The sequence below is a fragment of the Peromyscus maniculatus genome, chromosome 23 (genome assembly GCF_049852395.1).
Source record: "Peromyscus maniculatus bairdii isolate BWxNUB_F1_BW_parent chromosome 23, HU_Pman_BW_mat_3.1, whole genome shotgun sequence".
Taxonomy (NCBI): Eukaryota; Metazoa; Chordata; class Mammalia; order Rodentia; family Cricetidae; genus Peromyscus; species Peromyscus maniculatus.
The window spans coordinates 38513228-38534658 of NC_134874.1; the positions used below are offsets into that span (position 1 = coordinate 38513228).

Consider the following 21431-nt stretch of genomic DNA (forward strand, 5'->3'; position numbering starts at 1 on the left):
AGCTGTGGGGCCCAGCAGATGGCGCCTCCCTGGCTTCCCAACTACAGTTCAGGAAGGAACTCACTTTAGGAACTTTTCAAAGCCCTTGGGGCATCATCAGCCTCCCTTCAGCTAATGCTTGCACCTCTTTCTTTTCTTTCAGATTCAACATTTTCAACAGAAGCCATCCCCAACCCAGCTTAAATTATAAACATAGAAAATAACTTTGTCCAAACTGCGTGGTGCTTCTTTAGTAAATACTGTACAGACTTTACCATGGACAACTTTTTTTTTAAGTTTGTTTGTTTTTTTTTGTTTTTTTTTAGTTTTTACTTTTTCTTAATTGCCCTTATTCCAAACGGATACTTTGTACACTGCTGAACATTGTAAATTACCGTGTACATAAAAACCACACTGAAAATAATGCCCTGGAATAGACCATCTCAGATGCTGCTTAACTACAGACTCAGGTTGACTACTTGTATTTCATGTAATGTTCCTCCAAGCTAGACATCTGGTGCACGGCCAGCTGGGAACCATGGACTTCAAAAGGACAAACCCACAGTGCGTCTATTTAATTTAAAGACCCAAGCTCTCAACTAGACCTTCGAGGGCTTCCTCTGCAATGTCTGATACTAGAAACTAATTTGCTTCACATTTTAGTTGTATTCAAGATTTGAAGATGTATTTTATAGACAAGTTCTGTTTTTGAACTTTGTGGAACTATTCCAATCAATTTACCAGTTATGATGAGTATTTGCATTATGAATGTATAATCCAGACATTATTTGTAAAGCCTACAGTATGTTTTTATTACCTAACACTTTTTATACTGTGTCTTGTCTCGACAATATGATATTGGAGTCTGAGTCGTCAGCTTGATCCCTTCAAGTTTCTAGTTACAGACAAAAATCATACTGTGATTTTATTTTTAATATGGATATGCTATCAAACTGTGATACACTTATAATTCACTGGTCCTGCATCAGGAGACGGGAGTGGGGAAAAGACTGTATTTAATACAGTGTGTATCTGAATAATCTGTATGGTTTATACAGTTTGTGTTGTTCAGAGATGTCTAAAGTTGATCTTTGTTTTTTTAAGATTAAAAAAGCACTTGCCCCACTGTATATACGGCATGTAAAATTTATATAGTATATAAATGGCAGCAAATTGAACGACTCTGGCTCAATTTTACTCTGTTCTCCATAAACTCACAGCCATGTCTGTTTTAAAGAATTGAGTCTGAGGCAGTTGTGTCTTAGCAGTATGTTTTTATTTAGGGAACACAGTATTTGCAACAGTTCTGACAGCTGTAAGCCCTCCATTTTACTAGCTGTTTGCTTTGCAATAAAATAGCCAGAAGTTCTGATATCAACAGTAATAGGATATTTCTTCATGCAGGTTGTGGGAGTATGTACATTGTATAACAAACACTGCAGAAATTAATACATATGTACATTATTTACATACTATTTATTGTAAATAGAAATGTTTTCTAAGATAAAAAGAAAGAAATCACTTGTGGTTTCTGGTCTGTAACAGACCTAACTTGTCAGCAAAGCACATCTGTAGCTCTGAAAATCAGTATGACATGAAGCACAGAGCTGCTGCATCTCCAACAGCCCCTAGGTAGACAGTGGGACCACGTCACTCAAGTGTTCTGACACCTCCAGGGCCAGTCTACCTACACCTGAAAATGACACCAGGGCCCAGCAGGACAGGAAACTGTCTTTGGCCAGAGTAGGGCTTAATGCTTCGATGATAAGTGCAGACAAAGGGCGTGAGTATGACCGAGCCTTTGCAAGCCCTGGAAGTGGCCAGATGCCCTTGGGGTTAATACTGTCACAACATAACCTGAGTTAGGTGACTCCATGTAGATACTCTGAGAGCCAGTAACTTAGGATTCTTAGCACCAACGGCCATCAGCCAACCAACAGCCATAAGGCAAAGTCCCCTCCCAAAGATGACTATGGCATTAAAGACACCATGAGGTGGCCTCATGCTTAACATCCTCAACATCCAACAAAGAGCGCTGTATTCCCAGGACCATACCTGGGTTGGACATGAGAAGGCAGATTCACCAGAGTCCTGACGGGAGGCATGTCAGTTCCCCACCTCCTGCCCCCCCAACACACACAGGTGCCCAATCAGCAGCAGGCTCTGGTCTGAGGTGGTGAAGGCTGTGGGGTAGGGATCATGGAAGACTGGAAGCCAAGCTGCATACACACCAGCCAGGCAGCTCAAACAAAGGTTTCAGGTTTGAGGTATTAGTAAAAGTAAAAGCCTAGAAGCATGGGAATAAACCAAAAAGTGATCAGTCTGGTACAGGAGGGAGTTTTGGCCTTGAGCACCATCCCCAAAATCTTATGTGACAGCTACCTCTGAGGCAAAGAGCCTCAAGACAGCCCACAGAAAGTCATGTCTAAGTGCATTTGGTTGAAGGTTTTCAAGGACCCTCGGGATGCAAGCTCCAGGTGTGTCTGTGCAGACAGAGCAGGCAAGCACTTTGGCAGAGAAGGCCATTTTCCAAACAAGCCACATGCAGCCTCAACAGGGTCCTCCAAATTATGAATGGGCTTCCCCAGAAGTGCACCAGAAAAGGCCCTACCACCTCACCCTGTCCCTGTCTCAGCCCACGCACACAGTACCCTGAAATCACACCCTGGTATATATAGGGTTCTATTGCCATAGGTTCCCCTAAGTGGCACCTTCAGCTTCTCCCTCTCCTCAGAAGGGGAAAATGTTGGAGAACTGGCACTACCAGAGGATAGTATGGCTGCTTATGCCTCGTCACTACATCAAAATATCGGCTCTAAGTACTATGTCAGTGAGCAGCACTTAACCAAAAGCTTGAAACAGCAAGCAACAAAAGTACCGAAGCCAACACAAGCCATGTGCAGGTGGACCACATGGAACTGTCATGTGTGAAGGTCAGACGACAGTTCCGTGTGGTGAACACGTCAACAGCCTGTTTCCAGGGAAAGGACTCTCCCAGGCTCGACACTGACAGGCTAAACATCCCGAGCCACAACCATATTTTAGTGATTCATCTCTACGGGAGTACAGGAGGGAGGTGGCAGTTAGCCACACCTGGAGTCTCTCAAGCATCCTGGTCTTCACGGTTACCCCAGTGCCTCATCACCCAGAGTGGCTGCCTGTGCCCTACCTGACACATCAGGCCCCAGCTGCTTCCACTCAAGCTTGGGGGCTGCATATATAGACTGTTTTCAGTGCACAGTATATACGTGTGTCCAGGAGTTAAGTTTATAGCTGCCATTCTAAAAATACTACTGTTAGAAATTAAGTATCTTTCATTATAATTTTCAGAATATAAAAAGGCATATAAAAGCTATAATCCTATATATCTGAGAAAAATTCTGGATAAAAAAATGGTAGGTTTTCCTTTCCCATTTTGATATAAAACAGCGACTTCTAGAACAGCTAGTGCTGCCCGAAAGAGCAGGTGTGGCGGCATGGTGTGGATGAGGCTCTGGCTCCAGAAAAGGAGTCCCCTGTGGGCTGTGCAGGTCCTGAGGCTGTGTCACCAGGTGCTGTTTTGACAAGGGTCCCCAAAGGTCAACGCCAGGACAGTAGCAGGAAGGAAACACTCACAGCTGACCAACATCCCCGAGGACAGCACAAGGCTTTGAGGGCTCAGGCCTTGGCTAGCTGTTCTGGAGGACCCGTGGGCAGCACACTGGCCTCGTCCTGCTGCCTGTGAGCAGCCGGTGCATCTGCTGTGGCGTCTGGGTCTCGGCATTTACCTATTTCTTATTGGCAATCCTCCTTTTCCTTGTGGCCAACATGTCATAGAATGGGTCCCTACTGATGCTTGCTCTGGGGAAGAAAGGAAGAAAAGTGGGTTGTGAATGCAGCAAGGCCTGGATGCCCAGGCCCACCACCCGACAAGCACACACAAAACAAGCAGCAGGTGTAGGTCTGGGGTGACCAGGCTAATCTGAGTTTCTGACAAAGGTCAATCCTGACACACTGAGGACAGGTTTCCGACATGCACATATGTGCACACAACACTCCTGCTTCCCACGGGACTGAGCAGCCTGGCTGTCCTCACTCACTTGATGGACTTCATCCACTCCTCCTTCTCCTCGGGGCTAGGGGCGGAGATCCGGTATACAACATGGTTCCCCTCCACCACACGGCCATCTGCCTCTGTCTTGCAGGCTTTGATGACCTGCCCTTTGTGACTGGGGTTGTACAGCTCAAAGCAGTTCTGGTAGAGAGAAGAGAGCCGTCACAGGGGCAGGGAGGAAAGGGAGGCTGCAAAGATCTGGAGTGGAAAGGTGCAGGCACAGGGAAACCTCATACCGGTTTCCGAGGGTCCTCCACCTCCCTGATGCTGAGGTTCTCCAGCGGGATGATCCCCCTGGGCTCCTTGTCCTAGAAGACAAATGTGTGAGGCAAGGCCTGGCAGACTGAGGCTCCCAGGACTCTGCAGAAGGAAATGCAGCCTCACTTACCGTAGTGTACTCAAAGTAGTAGAGGCAGTTATCTGTGAGGATGAACCAGCGCCGTTTCCAGGTCTTCACACGTCCCCCTAGGAGCAGAAGAGCCCCGTGAAGCAGGTGTTCATGCAGCTGGAGCCCAAGGGTCCAGAGAGGATCCCAGAATCCCCTTAGCACCACATCACTGCCCTGTCAAAGGATCCAAGCTCAAGACTGGGCTTCTTTCCTCTTCAAACCATCCCATACTAACCCCAGTTAGAAAGTCCAGGGCAAGCCATGAGGCCTGACCATCCAGGATGGCTGGGTGCAGGGCTGGGGCCCCCATGCACCCCCCACCCGAGGCCCACGCAGGTGCCCTCTCTCCATGGCCACCCAGGGTCACCCTAGGTCACACACACTTTCAAATCTGCTTCCTGGAAAAGTTAGTTGTAATGGATGAGCGTAATTTTCCCCCATGAAATGAACACGATGAAGTCAGTGCCAGCTCACCCAGGTCTGTCCAGGCTTAATCCCGTTACGTCAGGGCAGTTATCGCATTACTGGGACTTTGAGCAGCCCTGGGATCCATCAAAGTCAATTACTCTTGGCCCAGGGAATTATTAGATTGAATTAATCTTTTAACAAGATCTGGAGCACATGTGTACGTACACACACACACACACACACACACACACACACACACACACACACACACACACACACACACACGGCTGTCTGTATCTGCTCTTTTCTATGGAAAGGAACCCTTCCTTCTGCCCTAACTGATTTGTTACTGTCAGTCAAAATTATTTCTACTGACAGCTTGTGCTTTTGACAAGAAATTTGAAGGAAAAGAAAAAAAAGGAAAAGCTGCTTGTGGTAACAAATTCAGGTGCTACCAAGAGTTCCAGGTAAGATTTAGCCCTCCCTGTCCCGTGGGCTCCTGGAACTAACAATGGCAATACAGAGGAACTGGCTTGGCTTTCTCTACAACAGGCCAGAAGTGGGGAGTGTGCCTCCCTCCGGGCTGCACTGCAGTCCCCCACACCCTGCAGGCAGTGTGGGGTGCTGGGAAGGCACAGAGAGTGAGGGAGGAACTCCCAGGCTCCTAACAGGGCTTCCAGTTACAGAGACCTAAACACAGCAGGGATGGGGAGGGGATTTGACCTGACCAGGAGGGGGACAGCAAAGTAGAGAGGGAATCACCAAAGCACAGTGGGATGTGGGCCAGCCCCAGCCCTCTCCACACCACACCCCTTCTTGCCCTAAGGGCCTGCCCTTCGGCTTCTCCAGCCTGGAGTAACACCTCTTTCTCCCACCATCTTTCCTGGTAGCTGACCTGAACCCCTATTCCCCAAATCACAGCTTCCTCACTTCCCTCACTCAGGGCCTGTCTCGCGTCATTACACACAGGAAACTAGGGATCTATGGGAAGCCCCATCTCTGCAGGCCCAGGAGAAACTCAGGTTAGCCTCTCTTTTCCCAAACACCTCCAGTGAGGAGGAACAGAGAAAGGTATGCCAAGATCTAGATACCACACTAGCTTCTTCTCTCAGGTACTCTACTCTCCCAGGCCAAGGGGGTGACAGAATCAGGTAAGAGCAAGCTTGCAACTCAGGCACCCACCACCACTGTGTGTTGCCTCTTCTTCCCTCAGAGACTCCCACTGCAGTCATCCCAGCCTCACTGGTGCTTCCGGCCTTCCCAACAACAGTCTCAAGAGCACTTGGAAAGTAACTGGCCAGGCCCTCCCTTCTCTCCCGCCCTAGCCATGGGCTCCCATTGGCAGAGCTGCTCCAGGTCTCTGTGGCAGCAGCCCCTGCCAAGTGCCTGCTCCTCCTCTGCGCTCCCACTGTGGCTGTCAGGCCCTTCTGTGCTTTGCTCGGCCTCAAGCCCCCTGGCCTGCCAGGCATGGGGTCACATTGCCCAGAGAGGTATTTGTGAGGATGGAGGGCCTTGGCTCTGTACCCTGGACATCCCACCGCCCCCACGGTCAGGCACCTACACTGAGCAGGGTCAGCTGGGCTCGATGCTGCCCAGCAGGGATCCCATTCTGCTCAGATGCAGGCCTAGCAGGGCTAGTGCCCCAAACCTGAAGACACCGCAGATTCTGCTACAAGGTGGCGGGATGCCCTCCACTCCCGAACCTGCATTCAGCCTGTGCAGGAGCTGTGCTCCCAAACACTTGGATGCTTTTATCCTTTCATTGCTATCACCAAGCATGTGTAGGTGGACACACATGGCTGTACATGCACATAAACACACAGATACATGCATGCCCACATATACTTTTTCTCCCATGATAATTCAACGCTAACTACATCCTATGTTTTTAACATGAATGGCCAAAATCCAACATTGTACACAGCCCCACCACGACAGCAGAATGCTTCCAGCATGTCTTCCACCCTCGACACTTGTGGAGAAGTACCAGCTGGCTGTGGCAAATGATAGGTCTGGGCTCTTCCACACAACTGAGGGAAGCAATGGGCAGAAGTGCCCACGGGCACCAGGCACTTGGGAAAGGCCAGTGCAAGCTGTTCTGCCCACCAGCTTACTGGGTGGGGTGCTACCTGTGGATAGTGCCTCATGTCATCATGGCTTTGGCCTCAGACTTGACCACTAGAGCAGAGTGGAGCCAGTGGCTGCTGGTGTGAGGGAGATCACAGTGCAGCACCGACAGCAAAGGTGGACCTTCGGCCCCTGCTCCTGGCTGCACTGGTCAACTGCTCTGCACACAGTTCTCAGGTTAGAAAGCACGAGCTGGCCTATGTCTTGGCTTCATTCACTTATTCTCACTCTAGGACTGGCCTCTCTAGCGGCAGATGCCACACGAACTGCCAGTGGCTCAGGAAGCACACTCTTCCTCTTCCTAGTCCAAGTCCACAAGCACAGTGTGACCTGAGGGGCTCAGTGTGCATTTCTAAGTCACTCGGGTGTCCAAGTTCAAGGTTATGATACTAGATCTTAAGGCCAACACTGAGAACATTTCTAAACTTTGACATGGTGAGAGCGAAGCCAAAGGAATGGTGAAGGCCAGGATTCCACAGGGAGACAGCAGACCCTCAGGAGAACCCCACAAGCTACACCTGTCACCTGTCTCCATGACACAGCCCATCCCCCCTTGATCCATATTTTTAAAATCATCATCAGAGGGGTTGGGGATTTAGCTCAGTGGTAGAGTGCTTGCCTAGCAGGCGTAAGGCCCTGGGTTTGGTCTTCAGCTTAAAAAAAAAAAAAAAAAAAAAAAAAAAAAAATCATCAGCATTCTATCCCTCATGTCTTTGTTATTACACAGCAATAATATTATCTGGACAGGGTGCTGTCACATGTCACAGGCTTTACGGTTGATCTATGATACTCTCATCCCCCCTAGAGTCAAAATGAAGCCTAAAAATCTCAATTGTTCCAAATGCAGGAAACCATTAAGTGTCCAATAAGGAAGCCTTCCTTTGTACAGACACACACACTGTTGGTTAGTGGTGTGGGGGTGGCACTGTAAGGACAGGCTGGTTTTCAGCTTCCTCACTGTTGCGGGACCCTGAAGATGGGGGGCAAGTTTGCTCCCACACAGTTTCCCCATGTGCTTCTGGTCCTAGGTGCTCTGGGCCCTGCCCTGATGGGTGGGTGTCACACACACTACACCTGCGTGATGCTGCCCCAGTCAAGTCCAAAGCCAAATGGATCAGATGAATGGCAACCACAGACCGGAGCTTCACACAGACCAACGTGGGGGAGAGAATGAGCCGCCGCCGGGAAGGGGAGGAAGCCACTGGGTACCTACCTCCTAACGCAGGACAAGCAGGGACAGCCCGTCACAGAACAGAAAGGTGGGAGCCACAGGCAGAAGGAAAACAATAAGAAGGCACATTTAAACCACTCGTCAGAGTCACAGTCACGCCAAAGCACGAGAAAGCACACAGGTTCTGGAGGTAAAGGCACTTGCTTCCAGGCAGAGAACTACCGGGATTCACATGGATACTAACTCAGCAGCTTTCTGGGATGGGTCTTGCAGTGGATGCTGCAAGCATGGCCCACTCTGGAAGGCCACAACTCAGTGACACAGTCACTAGTGCTGGGATGTGTGGCTGCCCAGAGTGGGCTCTGGCTTGACTGCACTTTTCTTTTTAATCTTTCTGCCTTGTAGTTGGGGGTTGTGGCTCCAAGGAAGGAGCAGGGCAAAAAGCCCTCGGGAGCTGCTGCTGTGGGCTGAGGGGTGCAGGCGCAGGGCCCACCCCGCCAGGCTCACCCAGCTTCAGCAGCCAGCCTTCACGGTCCGGGTTGAAGAATGTGTGTGTCAAGTCATTCCCATCGTCTTCCGGGATCTTAAACGGCTCATTCTTGATACTTTCATACAAGTTCTGCAGGGAAGGAGAGGAGCCGATCAGGCGCTGTAAAGAAAGTAACCAGCCTTCCTCCCTCCTGCACAGGATTGCCACACAGCCCGAGAGACCAGGCTAATTAAGGAGACGCTTGGAAGGCACCTTTGAAATCAACAAGCCAGCATTCCTGATTTTCATTACTGGATTAAGAGTATCTGAAGATTTAAAATAACTTAAGAGGTGAGGAGATGGGTCAGTTGGTGAAGTGCTTCCTGCAAGCGTGAAGACCCGACTTGAGATGCCCAGGGTCTAAGAACCTAGGTTTGGTAGTTTGTGCCCGTCATCTTAGAGGCAGAGACAGGAGGGTCCTTGGGACTTACAGTGAGAGACCCTGTCACCAAAAAACAAAAACAACAACCAAAAACACCTGGACATGGTGAGAAGGCTCAGCAGGTAAAGGCACTTGGGCACACAAGCCTGGCAACATTAGGTTCCATTTGCAGAACTCACACACACGTGAAAGGAGAGAACCAACTCCACAAAGGTGTTCTCTGACCTCCACATGCCAAAAATGACTGAGGGAGAAGCCAACCCTGACCTCAGCCCCTCCCGCCCCACGCACGCACACACGCACACACATAGGAAACCCCACAAATGATGACGGGAAGGAGACGATGATGGTTAGTCTTAATTGTCAGCATGGCACAATCTAGAATCACCTGAGAAGGACGTCTCAATGAGCGACTGTCTAGATCAGATTGACCTGTGAGGAAGGAAGGCCTAGCCTACCAGTGGGTGGTGCCGCTCCCTGGGTTTGGGTCCTTGAGTGCACAAACACAGGCTGTGAGCTGAGCAATGCTAAGCAGGCATGCACTCCTTCTCTCTTGGCTCTTGACTGGATTTGAGTAGGTGCTTCAAGTTCCTGCCTTGACTTCCCCACAATGACAGACTGTAACCTAGACTTTGTAAGTTGAATAAAGTCTTCCTCCCTTAAAGTTCTATTTGTCAGGATATTTTATCAGAACAACAGAAAAGAAACACAACTGGGAAGCGGCCTATGGACTCACCCTCAGCAGTTCCTCAGGAAGGTCCCCACCCTCGTTGATGCCGCGGTTCATGGTGATGAAGCGCTCGGCAGTTGGCTTGTCTCGCACGTTGTGGTTGTGCAGGCTGGTGTTGAGCATGATGATGGCGAAGGACAGCACGTAGCACGTATCTGCAACACGCCACAGATGGGGAGGCCTGAGGCTCAGCTCGCTTCCCGCGGGACAGTGGGGCCCAGAAGTGTTGCCTATGCTGCCTCCCTGGCAATGGTCTGCTCACGCTGAGGGCTTGTTCCCCATGGAGGCAGCAGGGGGGTGAGAGCTACGGCTGGGAGCATCTCAACTCAGGGACATGGCAGGCTGCTGACCTGTGGACTGGAAGACCCCAGGGTTGCACAGGCAGTATCGTGATGCAAAAGCCTCCATCATGCGGTCGATCTTCTGCGCCTCTCCAGGAAGTCTGAAGCTCCATAGAAACTGCCTGTAGAGAGAGGACGCTTCACTGAGTACCCCTGGGAGAACAGATCTGGCCAGGCCCCACGCAGTTCCTGCCCCATACCACAGCAAGAACATGGCCTGCTCAGTCTGAGCCTACCATGAAGTCAGCTGGTTTCCTCCTATTCAACAACCGAAGACCGTTGACTGTTCCTCTTGTGTAATTGCAAACAGTTCTTCAAGATCTGCTGCAGATGCCTCACACCTGAACAGGATCCCAGCATGTTCTGCACCCCGTTACCGCCTCCTGCATGTCCCAGATGATCACCAGGGCCCACTCTATCACCGTGGCTGCTACAGTTGTGACAGGATAAAGGATCCACTCCTCTGAGAACCCTTCACAAGGCCAGGTCAGAGTCAGCAGCCAGCACCCGCCCAATCTTCCAGGCCACAGCCACAGCCTGCTGCTGGGTCACTCCTGCCCAAGCCCAAAGATGTCCCTGTCCTCACCAGTTCCTCTCCCACTCAAGTCTCCCCTGATGTCCCATGTGACACTGGAGCTCCTGCCTCATATCTCCAACTCCTTCCTGCTTCACTTTCTCGGGCTACACGGCACCCACCAGCACTCCCCATCTGCCTGCCTGAAGTACCGGGGAAAGGTTATGGCTGTTCTGCCTTCTAGAGTCACCCTGGCCAGTGAGGCTCACACCCACGGGGACAGCCATGCAGCAATGGCTCAGTATGTCAGATCTGCAGGCCGCCGGAAATCTTCTGGCTGCTTGGGGTCTTAAGACACAGCTAGAACAGTGGCACAAGGGAGGACCTGCTCTCCTCTCGGCTCTTCCTCCTATGCAGGCCTGATAAGTGGGACTGTTTCTTCTAGGCCTGTCCACCACTCCCTCCTCCTGCCACTGCCCCCATTCCCAGGGGGATTCCTGTCACAATCAGCCACCCACTCTGCCAGATCCTGGCTCAATAGCATCACAGACTGAAGTCCTATTCCCACTTGCAAGACAGCCACTAGGGCCAGGCCCATCTCTGACACTTTCTCCCTCTGCCCAACATGGTCAGCAAAGCACCACAGACATGCTCTCCTTGCCCCACACCCCCACCACTTGCTCCATCAGAGCACCCTCCTCAGTTCTGAACCCACCACGACCACCTTCCACCCCCTAGTCTGAGGACCTCTTACCCAGCCTCACACTTGATCACTATAGCAACCAGCTTCTATCAACGAGCAATGAAACAGGCATTAGCAATGCCTGTCATTCCCCTGCACCAGCAGTGGACTCTGCACCATTCTGAGCATGTCCCACTTGCATCCTTGATTAGATCCAGGGAATCGAGGAAAAGGTGCTACAGGCTGGGCACAGCTAAGACAGAACCCACTGGAGCAAACCCAAGGTAGGTAGCAGCTACTCACTCTCCTTGGTCTTGTGGAGAGGTCACCTCGGACTTTGACCTCTGACTGTAAGGCAGACACAGAGTGGCAAAGAACAGAACCACAGTGGTAACGGCTATGCCATGGACTGGCTTTCCAGGATCATCAGGTCTGATCCTTTCTCTGGCTATATAGTTCTCCAAAACTGAACCTAAAATCAGCTAACCAGATCTGCAAGACTCTTGTATGGCTTTTCTTGACAGCAAGCTTTTCAGCCCAGGCTGAACTGCTGAGTAGTGTCCAAAAGGCCACAACCAAAGGCTGCCAACATTCCAGTCTGCAGCTGAAGTAAGGCCGTGTAAACAACCCGAGGCAGGAGGCGAACGTATGAAGACACGACCAGACAAGGCCGGCTATGTAGGCTTAGCTTGGAACAGGCTGGGGTGACTCCACCAGGCCAGTCCTTGTTACCTCTTCCTATACACCAGGGTGAAGACCCAGTCCAAATGCCATGCCATCACAGAAGACAAGATGCCATCTGCTCAAGACTGCAGACCCGGCAACTAGAGTGGTAATCCCAAGAGCATACGATGGGCACCAGAGCAGCACTAAGTACTGAGGGCCATCCCCCTTTGCTCACATATGACGATAGTGACAGTGGCTTTTCCTCAGACAAGACAGAGACCACAGAATGGCATCTGATGGTTCAATCTACATCCTCCTTGGCATAGCCACATGCTTGGGGCCTGAGGCTAAATCTAGTGACAATAGGCCCGGGAGACACTGAGGCTGCCCCAAGCATAGCATGGGAAGAAAGCACATACAAGCTATGATGGTTAACCTACATTATCAACTTGACTGGATATAGAATCACCATGGAAACAAACCCTTGGGTCTGTCTCTGAGGGTGTGTCCAGAATGGTTTAAATGGGGAAGACCCGTCCTGAATGTGGATGGCACCATTCCATGGACCAGAACTTTCCCTCCTACCTCCCATCTCCACGAAACCTTTAAGAGCAAGAAACTCCGTCCATTCTCAGACTGGAGCATCTGTCTCTTTCCTTTTAGGATACTATCATACTATATATACATGGTGGTTCTTCTGCTTCAAAGCCCCATCATGGCTGGGAGCCTGGACCTCTCCTAATAAAGCTCTATGGAAAGCTTCATTTTATTTATTTATTATTTATTTCTCACCTCAGCTTTCTTTCTACAAACCTGTCAATATCTTTTATTATCTACACGTATACCTTAGGCAGCTGCTATGCCATCCCCATCATGACAGACTGCACCCTCAAACCAGACAGAACCTCAAGTCACTTCTCATCAGGGCATTGTATTGCAGGAGCAGGTGAGGGAACAGCAAGTGCAGGGACCCCAGGACGAAGGGCAGCAAAGAAACTGAGAAGGTGCAGAAGTAGCGGCCACAGCGAGGCAAGCATGCAGCCCATCCCTGAGCAAGCCTGGCTCCACCCAGGGCTGCTGAGTGTCACAGAGGAGAGACTGCACAGGTGGACCTGCCAGAACTACAGGGCTGTTTGGGGGCCTGGGCGGAGGTCCATCACAGTCACCTGGAGTGACTCAATGGCCATTGCCACTCCAGCCTTTCCATACGTCTATACATGCTGTGAGGCAACCACTCACCTTAAGGCCTGGACAAGGTTGAGATCAGCGAACTCATGAAGCTCAACAAAAGCCTGGAGAACTTTGATATTAAAATCATCCCTAGGAAAGAACAGAAACAAGGCAAGCACATTTCACCTGAGTCACCTGGAGAGAAGTCATACATATCCATGGCAGGTCTTTGCAGGTAATGGTAGCTGACGACAAGCAACCATGCTCTTCATTGTAAATTTGTTTTAGAATTTTTATTCGTTTTTTTCTTCGAGGCAGAGTCTCACTAAATTGCAGAAAGCCTGGAACTCAGGATCCTCCTGCCTCCACTCCCAAGTGCCAGGATTACAGGCATGTGTCCATGTCCAGCAGTTTTCAGATTCAATGCAAAGGATACCTGAGAGGCTCTCTGGAGTATACTTCCTAATGGGTAGGAGTTGGGAAGGAACTGACCAATACCCTCAACTCATCTTAAAGGCCAGCTCTAAAGTACTCACACAGACAATTAAGGCCTGGGCCTTTACACATTCTGGAACCTTCAAAATAGCCCCTGAACAAGGTTTACTATAGTCTCTGCGCCACAATGGGGTTTTGAGTGTGAGAAAATAAGAAGCAACATTCTCAGGCCATAGCCATAAATGCACTGGAGAACGGAAATTGGGGGCGAGGGACCAACAATACATCATATTAGGGATTTTTGTTTTGTTTTGTTTTGGTTTTGGGGGAGTGGGGATCAGGTTTCATTATGTAACTCAGACTGGCATGGGACTCACTATATAGCCCAGGAACTACAATATAGGAAACTCATTAAAATCCTCCTGCCTCAGCCTCATGAGTGCTGGGATTACTGGCATAAACTATTGGTTTTTTAAATGTAAAGCATGAAAATACAATAAAAGGCAATTTTTTATTTAATTAGCAATAAAAAGAAAAATGATGTATCAGTGTGTTTCACTAGATTTTGGCTCAAATTCTGCAACAAGCCTGCTCACCATGTGCTCTGAGGACACTCTTAGAGCACAATGCCAGGGTCCTTTGCCCTATCAGAGGACTGGCACCCACCATGGGTTGCAGGAGGGTAATATACCTACAACCTCACAGGGCACAGCTGGGATTCACCATCTTTGGGGAATGACCAGGCCTGGCCTGAAGGCCACAATCTGTCCCACACAAGCACTAGACACATTGTAAGCAGTGGCCATAGCTTAGTGTTGTCTCCCCACAGGACACCTCCCCTCACATGGAAATTTCAAGTTAAAAGGCAGGAGCTTAGAAACAGCACTGGGGAAGATGGGGTACCATTGTCTCCAGGACCCTTGATGGTTCCTTAGCCTGTGTCCCCAGAAGGGGGCATTATGAGACCTTCCCAGGAGGCAATGCAAGGCCTGTCCTGGCAGACAAGAGATGTTGGCTTGAGTCCATTTGTGCAACACCACACTTGTCAGATGATTCACTAAAGTGGCAAAGCAGCTCAGCATCAGGCATACCTGGGCCAGGTGTGTGTCTACACATGCACACTCCTCTGCTGTTAGTGTGGAAGGAGCAGCATTGGCAGCCAGGTTAGGGCCACAACTAGGGACAAGGCCTATGACCACATCAGCTGCCAGAACCCCAGGGAGTGGTGGATGCCAGAGGCAATGTTAGGCAGACTCCCATCTCTACAGCATTTAGGATTTGGGATTGGGGCTGTTCAACCTGCTAGACTTCTTTATATATGCTAGCTGTGTCCTTATCAGATGTCAAGTAAGATTTTCAAATGGTCCTCTTCAATGAGAGGGGCTGCTTCTCTTTCTTTATTTTTTTATATTTTGGTTTTTAAGATGAGGTTTCTCTGTGTAGTCCTGGTTGTCCTGGAACTCACTCTGTAGACTAAGCTGGCCTTTAACTCACAGAGATCCACCTGCCTCTACTTTCCCAAGTGCTAGGATCAAAGGCCTGTGTCACCACCGCTCAGCTTTTTTCTTTTATTTTTTCTCCCCTCTTTCTCTAGAGTATTATCTAAAGCAAACAATAATTTGGGGGTGGTGAACTGACTCAGCAAGTAAAGGCACTTGATACAAAGCTTGACAAGCTGAGCTTGATTCTGGAACCCATATGGTGCAGAGAACCAACTCCCACAGGTTAACACGCTATCACTTATACATGTGCATATATACATATAAACAAACATGTACAATGTTTTAAAATTTGGGGATGTTCAGTTTACCTCACTTTCTTCAATTGCTTGGGTTTTAGGCACTAGATCTAAGAAAGCCTTGCAATAACAGGATCATGACAATTTTCATGGCTTCCCATTCATATCTTGGATCCACATTAAGCTCTCTGTGTTAGGAGGAGCCCAATCTTGTCTCTCACAGATGTCACCTGACACCGGCTGCTGGGGTCATTCATTCCCCACTCAAGTGTCTTGCTATATATGTTAAAAATCATTTTACAGTAAACATAGGTGTTCATTCCTGGATTCTCAACTCCATTCTATCATCTTCTAGACTACTTTTTATATTATGTTTATTTATGTTTATTTATGGCAGGGGTAGGGAGAATGTACATGTGAATTCAGGCACAGCAATAGTTGGAAGAGGACATCATCAGACCCCCTGGAGCTGGAGTTACAGGCAGTTGTAAGCTACCAGATGTGGGTACTGAGAATGACCTCAGCAGAGCATCAAAATGCTTTTACCTGCTGGGCTACCTCTCCATCCAGCCCCTATGAAACTTCTACACATCTGTCTTTTATGCCAGTATTGCACTGTATTGATTAGTACAATTTTAATTTTATTTTGTAAACATAAAGTGGTTTTTTGAAGAGGAACCTTCCACATGAATACCATTATTAGCTTGCTGACTTCTGCAAAGAGGTCAAGTGGGACTTTGTTGGTGTATCAGATCTAACTATCAAGGTGGAGAGTACTGCCCACAGCAAGCCTGCTTCCCAATCCGTCAGCATGGGACAGATTCCATCTGTTTAGATCTGTTCACTGGTCTCACTGTTTCAGTTTGCAGGCTATCTATATGTCTTCTGTTAAGACTCACTCCTACTTCTTTTCAATGCTCCTATAGATAGAACTACTTCAGTTTGCTCACTGAGATACAACTGGACAGAAACGCAACTGGCCGTGGCATACTGAACTTGACTCCTGTGACCTCACTAAGCTTGCTTGTTCACTCTAACAGTTCAGCATGTGTCCCGGCTGGGTTTATTGTCAGGACCTTGTGCATGCCAAGCAAGCACTCTACCACCAAGCATCACTAAAGCTCTTTAACTGACTTATAAACTGAAATAACTGCCCTGAGCTAGAAATGCCAGCAGTCAACAAATAAATGAGTGACTGAACAAAAATAAACGGCCATTAGAGACTGTAAGGGCACATGTGAAACCATTTGGTACATAATCTTCATATACTGCTGAGTCTGATTTGCTAACTTATTTTTAAAAATTCATTTCTATATTCAGTCATAACAGATACTTGTTTGTGGCTTTCTTGGCTAGTCAATGTCTGGTTTTGCTATCAGGTAGTACTAACCTCCCTGAATGAGCTGGAGAATGTTCCACGTTAGATCAAATATTTTTTTTTTTTTTTTTTTTTTTGGTTTTTCGAGACAGGGTTTCTCTGTGTAGCTTTGCGCCTTTCCTGGAACTCACTTGGTAGCCCAGGCTGGCCTCGAACTCACGGAGATCCGCCTGGCTCTGCCTCCCGAGTGCTGGGATTAAAGGCGTGCGCCACCACCGCCCGGCTAGATCAAATATTTTTAATAAAAAGCAGGAGTAGAACTGCCCTGCTTGGGCAGTGTTCCGCTTTGAACACTACTCCCTTCTTGGCACCTGCTGACTTAGTCTTCCTGCCTAGCCTCGGCTAAGCACAGTAGACAGCCCTTAATGGTGGCACACTTCTATACCCCAGCCCTTAGAGGAAGAAGCCCTTAGAAGGGAGAAGATCGCTGTTAAGTGTGAGGCCAGCCTGGGCTACACAGCAAGACCTGATCTCAAAAATCAACAAAGCCAAGCCAAGCAAAACCACCAGAAGATGGACCTTTAGCTGAGGTGGGGAAAGTCACCTCAAGTGACAAGGAAAATACCCAAGAAGTCTGGGACATTTCTGGGCCAACCTGCAGAAGGCAGTGCTTTTACAGGCCAGGAAGGAGTGACACTGGTGACTTGGAGAGGGGTTCCAATGGGACACAGACCCTACCTGGCCCTCAGTCACCTTCTCTTTCTGCTGTTGTGTGCGTTTCTGCTGCTACATCTAAGAACTCCCTGTGTCATTCCAGATCATCAAGATTCAGTTCACCCTACACTTTCTCTTAAGTATGTAATAGTTTTAATTCTTCTATTTAGGTCTTTGGTCCACTTTAACCTTTGGTGTGGTAAGATTCCAAATGCCCCGGGTGTCCCAATACCTTTATCCTCACGAGGATCCCCAGTCACACTGGGGCAGCACTTCTCTGTCCCTATAGTCTGCATCCCAAGAGCTGTGAGAGCATCCTCAGCTTACCTCTCACCCAGGTAGTCTCCAATGACAGTCTTGTTCAGGCCCTCTCCTTTGTACAGAAACTGGGCGACATCCTCTGGGGAGCTCTGAAGCAGGTCGTTCTCAATTAGGAACTGAATGCCCTGAGGAACAAATGAGATGGAACGTGCTGGTCAGGAGGTCCGTTCATGATCCATTTCAAAGTTGGAAACATGCTTTGTGCAGTAACCTGGGAGGTCTGGACACCGTGAAAATGCCAGAGCCCATGGAGCCTGCACAGCCTGACTTCCAGAATGTCATACTGTGTTTCATCCACTCAAGAGTGGGCTGCTGTATTTGTCAGATGTTACCCAGCAGTTAAAACACCATCACATTTATAAAGCTTGGGGGAAACCATGTCTCTCCTGCCTCACAGGACCTTACTGTGGGTGAGAGATGCTGCCATGGGGCAGCCCAATAACCACCAACCCCCTTTACAATTATTTATTTCTATTTCATGTGAGCGGTTGCCTGCCTGCAGGCATGTCTGTGTACTTCATGCATGCCTCGCACCTGCAGAGGCCAGAAGAGGGCATAAGATCCCCTGGGACTGGAGTTCAGAAAGTTATGCACTACCATGTAGGTACTGAGAATTGAACCTAGTCCTCCCAAAGAGCAGCTGAGTTATCTCTCCAGCTGCCCTGCTCCACCTTTTAAAAAGAAGTATTTCTTTTTTGGGTTTTTTTTTTTTTTTTTTTTTTTTGAGACAGGGTTTCTCTGTGTAGCTTTGGTGCCTGCCCTGAAACTCTGTAGACCAGGCTGGCCTCGAACTCACAGAGATCCGCCTGCCTCTGCCTCCTGAGTGCTGGGATTAAAGGCGTGTGCCACCATGTCGGGCCAAAAGAAGTATTTCTTACCTGATTAAAAATGTAAATTATTTATGTGTGTGAGCCCATCACTGACCACAATTAGAGGACAACCTGCCATGAGTTGGTTCTCTCCTTCTACCATGGAATCCTGGGGATGGAACTCAGGCCTTCAGGTATGGTGGTGGTGCGTTTACCTGATGAGCCGTCTGGCCAGTTCTCCTTATTCATTATGACTGTGTGTGTGTCATGTCTGAGTGACATGTATGTGTGGAGGTCAGAGGACCTTCAGGAATCAGTTTTCTCCTTCCACCTGGACACTGGGGATTGAACTCAAGTTATCAGGCTTATATGGCAAGTGCTTTTATCTGCTCTTCCCACCCTGCCTCAACCAACCCTTTTATTCTACCACCTTACCCCAGATAATTGCTTTACAGGCTTTCCTTACATACAAATGACAAATCTCACACAGGTCTGGGCAAGCAGCCATAAGTGGAAGCCTTTCACTGCCCTTCCTCTTCCTTCCTGAGTTGAACTCCATGTGGTGGCCAGAAGCACAGCATCTCTCATGTGAGAGAGAGACTGAGGTAAGCATTTTGCTCCCGTCACTTGAGAGTCACTTACTGCCATAGCAACTATATGATAAAATAAAACTCCATTGTGTAACCAGGGGTGTTTTTTGGGGGGAGGGGGCTGGATTTTCTGTTACCTGAGACCAAAAGCATGTTAACTGGCACACTACCACTGAGCTTTCACCAGCTGAACACATGCCCACTTTAAGAACCTGCAAAGCATAGCTGACAATGTCAAGAGACAAGGCTGTCCCAGGCCTGAATCAGCTGCACTGCACACATCATGGGGACTCCCAGGACCTGCCACAACAGCAAATCACTCCCTTTTGCACACCCTGAGAGCTGGTTTCCAGCCACCTTACACCAGGCTAGGAAGAACACAGATAATTCTGCTATCGTGTGTCAAGAGGCACTTCTACAAATTCAGAGAGGCTTTTCCAGCTGAAACTCCCAGGCCTAAGCCTGCTTTGGCTTCCTCATACACCCACAATCCATCTGGCAGCCTTATTTAGCATTTCCAAAAACTTCAGGCAGCAACAGACAACCAGTAAAAGAAAAGATAAAGATAGAAGATGGAAGATTGCAACTAGATAGAAAGAACAAAGTGAACGGTACCCAGCAAAAGACAACACAAAGGTACATGTGTGTAAATATATGCAATTATTGGGTGCATGGTGCAAATATGTGGATGTACATATGTAGGTGCTCACGCATGGAGGCCCTAAGTTGGTATCATATCTTCTTGATTGTGCTCCATTTTTAACTGATTAAGACAAGGTCTCCCACTAAACCTAGAGCTACCATTCTAGCTAATCTATTTAGCTACCTTGAACTAGGGCTTTTTTGCTCTGCCTCCCAAGTGCAGGGACTACAGGTATCCACTACACCTATCCAGGTTGTATGTGGGTTTTGGGTTTCCAATCTCTGGTTGTCAACCTTGCACAGCAAATACTATATGCACTGAACCATCTCCCCAGTCCCAGGCAGGTGTATTTTCATTCTGCTTATGCACAGTTTAAAAAAAGCAAATCTAATTTTGGTGATAGTGTGGGATACCTGGGGGAATAGATCTGAGAAACAGTGGCCCCAGAAAGATGGCCTACAATGTTCTGCAAGTACATTTTGTTCTGGGTTTGAGGGTTTTGTTTCTTAATTTGTCAAGATGCTTCAAATCTTACATCTAAAATTTGTGGGCCATGTAACATGTCATTTAAGTCTGACAGTCCTAAATTAACTCTTGTGTGTTTCTGGTGGGAATGGGGAAGAGCCCAGGATTCTGAAATAAAAGGCTCATGGAAGCAGAGACTGAAGTGGCTCTGACCCAGGCCTGGTCCCTGGAGACTACCTTGACTGTGGCTATGAAACCCAGAGGTTGAGTTTGTGGCCATTCCCCCCAAAGAGCTCAATGACCCCTAGGCAGATGGAGATATTCCCAGTGCCCTTAACAAGTTCTTACATCTTTGTCACCTGGCTCCCCCACTGACCTGGGGCTTCAGGGTCTGTGGTCTCAAGGCTGAGTACCAGACCCTGGAACCGCAGGTCTCTGCCAGGTCACAGTGAGCTTATGGAACACACTGTCTAGATGCTAAGGACCTATCCTGAGCCTCCACCATCCCAAAGAACGGGGTCACCCACCCTAACAGCTGACCTTGATTGTCAACCTGACAGCACTTAGAATGACCTAGGAGAAAAGCCATGTCTGTGAGGGAGTTTCAAGGGAGTTTTAACTGAGAGCAGAAGCCCCCACCATGAAAGTGGGTGGCACCCCTTCCACGGGCTGGGTGCCTGGACTGAATAAAAAGAGAACTAGCAGAGTACCAGCATCCATGTCTCCTGACTGTCAATGCAGTGTAAGCAGCTGCCTGAACCTGCTGCTGCCATGCCTTTCCAGCCCGACAGCCTGCACCCTGACCTGGAGCAGACATAGCCCCCGCTTCCTAAGGTCAGCCTGCACCCTTACCTGGGAGCAGACATAACCTCCTTCCTAAGAACAGCCTGTACCCTGACCTGGAGCAGACATAGCCCCCCCTTCCTAAGGTCAGCCTGCACCCTTACCTGGGAGCAGACATAACCTCCTTCCTAAGAACAGCCTGTACCCTTACCTGGGAGCAGACATAACCTCCTTCCTAAGGTCGGCCTGTACCCTTACCTGGGAGCAGACATAACCTCCTTCCTAAGAACAGCCTGTACCCTTACCTGGGAGCAGACATAACCTCCTTCCTAAGGTCGGCCTGTACCCTTACCTGGGAGCAGACATAACCTCCTTCCTAAGAACCCTGACCTGGAGCAGACATAACCCTCCTTGCTAAGGTCTCTTTTCTCAGGC

The 21431-nt window shown here is 48.9% G+C and overlaps 1 protein-coding gene across 4 annotated transcripts in view; it reads right to left on the reverse strand.

The window, feature by feature from the left end:
• Positions 1 to 1233: 1233 nt before the first annotated feature.
• Positions 1234 to 21431, reverse strand: part of Cyth3 (cytohesin 3) — a 94427-nt gene continuing 74229 nt past the window's right edge. For all 4 annotated transcript variants that reach the window (XM_006982651.4, XM_076561332.1, XM_076561333.1 and 1 more), the window contains exons 5-13: positions 17713 to 17831; positions 13250 to 13330; positions 10158 to 10270; positions 9814 to 9962; positions 8674 to 8785; positions 4461 to 4537; positions 4309 to 4380; positions 4059 to 4213; positions 1234 to 3819 (exon numbers count right to left, since the gene is read on the reverse strand). In XM_006982651.4, coding sequence (XP_006982713.1) covers positions 3747 to 3819; positions 4059 to 4213; positions 4309 to 4380; positions 4461 to 4537; positions 8674 to 8785; positions 9814 to 9962; positions 10158 to 10270; positions 13250 to 13330; positions 17713 to 17831 — 951 coding nt within the window. In that variant the 3' untranslated portion in view covers positions 1234 to 3746. The remainder of the gene's footprint in view (positions 3820 to 4058; positions 4214 to 4308; positions 4381 to 4460; positions 4538 to 8673; positions 8786 to 9813; positions 9963 to 10157; positions 10271 to 13249; positions 13331 to 17712; positions 17832 to 21431) is intronic.